This window comes from Tupaia chinensis, unplaced genomic scaffold, assembly GCF_000334495.1.
Source record: "Tupaia chinensis unplaced genomic scaffold, TupChi_1.0 Scaffold143913_1, whole genome shotgun sequence".
In the NCBI taxonomy this organism is placed as follows: domain Eukaryota; kingdom Metazoa; phylum Chordata; class Mammalia; order Scandentia; family Tupaiidae; genus Tupaia; species Tupaia belangeri.
Window position 1 is genome coordinate 2,444,119 of NW_006203764.1, and position 5,599 is coordinate 2,449,717.

At 56.0% G+C, this 5,599-nt stretch overlaps 1 protein-coding gene across 1 annotated transcript in view; it reads left to right on the forward strand.

Annotated features, from left to right (window-relative positions):
* Positions 1 to 1,746: 1,746 nt before the first annotated feature.
* The window catches only part of PRIMA1 (proline rich membrane anchor 1), a 64,255-nt gene continuing 60,402 nt past the window's right edge, over positions 1,747 to 5,599 (forward strand). Inside the window, exons 1-2 of the mRNA XM_006165405.1 lie at positions 1,747 to 1,981; positions 2,817 to 2,939. Coding sequence (XP_006165467.1) covers positions 2,847 to 2,939 — 93 coding nt within the window. The 5' untranslated portion in view covers positions 1,747 to 1,981; positions 2,817 to 2,846. The remainder of the gene's footprint in view (positions 1,982 to 2,816; positions 2,940 to 5,599) is intronic.

Genomic DNA, 5,599 nt, shown 5'->3' on the forward strand with positions numbered 1-5,599 from the left:
CCCGCGTAGTCGACCGCGGTTCGCATCCCAGACCTGGTGGCTTAAAACTCACGCTGGGCCCGTGTGCGTGCGTGCCCAGGATCCCGAGAGGAGAATGGAGGAGAAGGGATTGTGGCTTGACCATCCCCCCTGGGGTGTGATTTCTCGCTTTCTGTCTCTATGTCTCTGTCTGTCTGGCGAGCGCATGCACCCTATAGCGAAAATTTCTCAAAAAAAAAAAAAAAAAGTTAAAATATCCATTGTGAGTCTGACCTCAGCTGACCAACAGCAGCACTCTGGCACACTGTTGGCAAATCACTTAGGGAGCTCCTCCCCCATCAGTATCTTCCCAGCCTTCCTTCCCCAGCAGTGGGCCCTTTAAGGGCAGCGACTTACCTGCTCTGGTCACTGTTCTATACATAGCACCCACTGCCCTGTCTGAGCCCCAGTAGGTGCTCAGAGCCACTGCCATGGAATGAATGAATGAATGTGTCCACATCTTTGCCAAAGGGTTACCAGTGCCTGAAAGGTTTCTGTACTCCCAGCAGGTCCCTTGGTCCTGGAGGCCTCCCTTTACAGGGCAGGGCCCTTTCTCACAGCACAGCCAGCAGGCGGAGGACTGGCCCATGTCATTATCTGTCCCTCTGATCAGACCCAACTTCGTGTGTTCATTCCCCAGCATCTTGCTGGTTAAGGTGCAGATGGGCAGAGTGTACACAGAAAAGCCTTGAGTTAGCACATGAAGGAGGTGGCGAGGTGATTGGTCTGAAAGACGTCTGCAGAGGGGCCTGGCTGTACAGTGTGTGTTTAAGTGGGGTGACTTAGGGCGCCCACAGAGACTGAGAAAAGGCACTCGGTTTCTTTGATGAGTGAACTACGACGTCTGACTGTCTGTACAGTGTCCTAAGCCCCTGGTTCTATTACCCAACCTAAAAATAGCACTGCTCGGGCCTTGAGGGACTTTGCGGAAGGCCCCCCACCCCGCATCTGTCAGTGTTTACAAAGCACCTCCGCCAGATGAGCCGCAGACACCGCGCCTGTGCCGCTGCCCCTGGGGATGGAAGCAGCTTGTTTGAAGCAGATCACACCGGGCTACTTCCCGAAGAACCGACTTGTTGATAATCCTGCCTCAAACAGAGGAGTTTGCAGAGGGATGAGGGAAACGCAGTGGTACAAAGGTTCTCCCAGAGCCGTCGCAACTCTGTCCCAGGAGCAGTCCTGTTCAGGAGGAGAGGACGGGGGACTGGGGCTACACAGGGAGGACAGGGCATTAGCCTTAGGAGGGGCGGCCTGCATCTTCTAGCCCAGGCAACCTGGGAGTGGAGCGGGGTGGGGGAGTGCGGAGGGTGAGGAGTCCAAAAGGGCATCTCCCGGAGACAATCCTTCCTACCTCCCCGTAGCCTCTTGGGAAACCTAGGATAAGGGCAGACAAGGAGCAAAACCCCCTGGAACTGAGAGTCCTCGGCCTCTCCGGTGAATAAATAAATAATTAAACGCCCAATTCACAATAGCTTCGCTAGATGGAGACGAGGAATCACTGCAGCGGCGCTGGCGGCGGCGGCGGGGAGCGCGGGCGGGAGCGCAGCCCAGGGCAGGAGGCGGGCGAGGCTCTGGCGAGGCTCACGTCTGTTTTCCTTTTTCGTGCATTATTTATTTCGCCTCCGCCCGCGGCTCTGCTGCGCGGGCGGGCGCTCCGGGCCGCCGCCGAGGGCCCGGGGAGGGCTTGCGCGCCGGCTCCAGGCGCCTTGGAGCAGACTTTCCCCGCCCTCCGCCTCTGCCTCGGCATAGCGACCCGGCCCTGGGCGAAGGGTGCCGCCCTCCCGCCCCGCGCGAGGCCAGGCGCAGCCGGGAGCCACCGCGCCCAGCGTCCGGTGCGAGTGAGCCGCGCCTGGCTCTCGGGCTCAGCCGCCCTTGAGGCCCAACCGACGCGCAAACTTTTGCTCCAGTTCCCGGCGCACCTCCGCGGCATGTGAAGCCTACAGGCGCCCGCGCAGCAGTCAGGGTGAGGACCGAGGCCCCGCCTAGAGGGCGGGGGACTGGGGAGGCGGCTGGCTTTAAAGGCGGGCCGTCCCGCGGCTCAGAAACTGAGCTGCCGCGGGGGGAACGCGGACCTCCGTTGCTGGTGCTGGGGATCAGCAGGGGCCGCCGCCAGGGAAGGTGGCGTGAGGCACTGGAGAGGTGCGGGCGGATATGGACGCATGGCGGGCTCGGGTGGCGGCCCATGTCCTGGAGCGAGAGATCAGGGCTGGTGAGGGAGGCGGACAGGGGTGCGCACGGAGGTGCATATGTTGCAGTGTGCGCAGAGAGGCCGGCAGGGCAGGGAGGGTGCACCCAGCGTGTGATTCGCGGTGCTGTGCACGAGAGGTCAGCGAGTGTGCAGGCAGGAGTCGGTGGGCGTGTACGGGGGGGGGCAGTGGATGTGCACGACTGTTTCTATGGGCGTGCGCGCAGGAGGAGTGGTGCCCGCCAGGTTTAAAGTGTGCTCACAGTGCGAATGAGTTGTGCATGGCTGTCTGGGGGGAGGGGGTGAGTGAGGCTCAGTAAGTTTGGCTGTTTATAGAGGTGTGTATAAGGGCAGAAGGTGCACGCAGTATTCTAGCCTAGGGGTGTGCACGGTACTAAAGTGTACACTCAGGGTTCCAGGGTGTGCCCCAGAATAAGGTGTGAGTTCTGAAATGCACGATGGGGCAGCGAGTGTGCAAGCTTGGGGTGCAGGTGCAGGCTTGGTTTATGAGAGTGCCCCAAAGTGCGGGGCGTGCCTGCCCGACCCGGACTAGTACGTGCGCTGGTGCGCGGCGAGATGGTGCCCGCCTGACCCAAGCCTTGCTCCCCGACAGCTCGCCACACAGCGGGTGCAGCAGGCCGAGATGCTCCTCCGGGACCTGGTGCTGCGCCGTGGCTGCTGCTGGCCCTCGCTGCTGCTGCACTGCGCGCTCCACCCACTCTGGGGCTTCGTGCAGGTGAGCGGAGACGCGGGCCGCCTGCTGGCTCCCGGGCTGTGGGGGGAGGGGAAGTGTCACTTCACTCCCCAGAGACCCTGACTTCCTGCGGCTGTCCCGCTGCCCACTGATTAGTCCTGGAGAGAGTTTCGGAAAATAAGAGCAGCTAGGGTCCCCTGGAAAGAGAAGAAACTACACAGAGAGGTTTCAGTTGTGGCCTGAGGCCTGCAGGACAGAGCCTTGGAATAGAAGCAGGGAATGCTTTTCAATGACACCTTCTATTGTAGCAATTTGGGAAAAGAAATACGCTTAAAGAGAGAAATGATCCCATTCTTTATTTCCTACTAGAGCCACTCAAACTTCAGATTAGCCCCCTGTAACTGGTCTTCGGCTGGGAAGAAGGCTGCATTTCTTGTAGGCAACAGAGCTGGGACTGTGGTGACCGTGGAGATGTATCTGTGCATCTGTCTGTCTGTCAGGGCTGCCTGAGGAGGACTCCCTCAGCCTGAGTGTCCGGACCTCAGAGCAGAGACCAGACACTTACCAACCGGAGTTAGATGACAGTCCCCAGAACCTCCCAGAAATCCAGGGTCAGTGGTACAATGGAAAGGACAAGAGGCAAACTTGTGTGTCTGCTCTGAGCTCTGAGCCCCTGTCCTGCTCCTCCCCAACTTGGGGACTTCGGGCAACTCCATCTCTCTGAGCCTTGGTCTCTTCTTCCTGATGGTGCTTCCGTGAGTCCTCGGTGAGATCAAGCGAGTTAAGGTTACTCACTGCAGCGCGCGGGCTGTGATAAACACTGCACGGGCCCTGCTGCCACCATTATCGATCTGCAGAATAGTCATGATTGCTTATCAATGGTAGTGCCACTCTTCCTTGTCTGGCTTGCTGGGTACTCTGTTCATCACCACAGAGTCTGTTAGCTAGTTTTGAATTGTTGAGGTTCAGCCTGCTTTTTGCTGTCTGGGGCATTGAAGGACCTACTCTAGGGTCATGTTCTCCAGCTTCATGTTCTTCTAGTGGTGTTTTGGGGGGTTGGGACCTTTCAGATGGCTGCCCTGAGTAAGGTGACTGTCTATAAAGAAGGAGGGGATGGGGCAAGCCGGCTTGCCAGTCTGCCATGGTTCCTGAGTTCCCTCAAATGTGGTTCCCTCAAATGGTTTCCTTGTCGGGAACCAGCTAGTCTGTCCTGCTCAGATGGTGTCCCGAGTAGCTCCCACAGGGGACCAGGCACTATGGCATTCCCCCTTCCCAGTGCCAGGCCTGTCTTCTGCTCCTTCTCTGGGCAGCCTGATCTCACTCATAATTGTTTCCTACTGGAATTGACAGCTTTGTTTAGAGTGTGAAACGGCAGTTATTAAACTCAGCCGTGCCTCCTTGGGACTTGGGATTTTGTCACTTCTAAACACTTCAGCGGTTTGGGACCAGCGTCTCTTGTCCAACTTTTAGCTAAACCTCAGCCATCAAGCTCACTTAGTCTCTGTATTCATCTGTTTACAGTTTTCTGTCTTGGTAAGACTTTTTCAGCCAGGATGGAGGGCAACGTGATGATGTGGTCATTGTCCAAGACTAGAGTTCTGCTGTGTGAACACCACCTCTGCCCCGAGCAAGAAAGAATTGTGGGAGCTAGAGCTCTCGGGCTTTTAAGTGTCCTTTATTCAGCCAGGCTGTACTTCCATAAGCAATTGTGTGTGTGTGTGTGTGTGTGTGTGTGTGTGTGTGTTTCAGATGCTCTTACTCAATACAAATCAATTTTCATGAAAATCAATTAGAAAAGGAATCCTCTAGACAAGGAAAATGGGTAAAATCTTGGCTTGAGGCTCTGGAAAAATTAATTTACAAATGATAGGGACAGAGAGGCCGAGGGAAAAGGGGTCTGTAGAATGAACAGGCCTGGTTTTTAAGCCAAAGAGCTGAGTCCAGGGAAATGTGGGAGAGGAGGAAAAATGGAAGTGCATGAGGCCATGTGTCTCTCTTTAAGTGGAGAGAATGAAATCTGTCATGTCACAGGAGTTTGGGGGAATATAGAGAAAGAACTCAGAGCTGCCTATGTACCTGCGAGCATTTTGCCAGACGAGTCCCTAGAGCGGTAGACGTTTGGAAGGACAAGGCCAACAACACTAAGTCTGTGATTAACGGGGTCATGGAGGAGGCACAAGACCTGGGGTCCCTCAGAGCACCTTGAAACCAGCTCGAGCCCGAGGCCTCTGGCTGCTGCTCCATGATAAGAAACTTAATCATTAAAGTCAGATGACATTTAAATTGCCAGAAGGGCTGGCTGGGGCCTTTCCCCTTTTTTCTTTAACATGTCTGGAATTGAGATTTTGAGCTTCTGTGATTTAGAGTTCTTCTAAGTTCACTTCCAAATGATTCCCTTTTTTGCAAGGGAGGAGGATGACAGGCTGGCATATTTATTAGGTGTGACAGGAGTGTGTCTCATCAAGTTACTGTAGTGCTGGCCTGTCTCCATAAAAGATGCCAGAAGCCATCATCTTTGTGGCCGGCCTCCTGAAGCAGTCGTCAGGGAGACGGCTCCGATGCGGCCCTCTGGGCGTGTGTGTGCAGACCCACCCAGACTCGTGATGCTGACCCCTCCGTGATCAGTCACTGTAGCCGGATTATTTATGCACCAGTGCTCATCGGACATCTACTGCATGCTGGCCCTTGTTACCTGCAAGCGG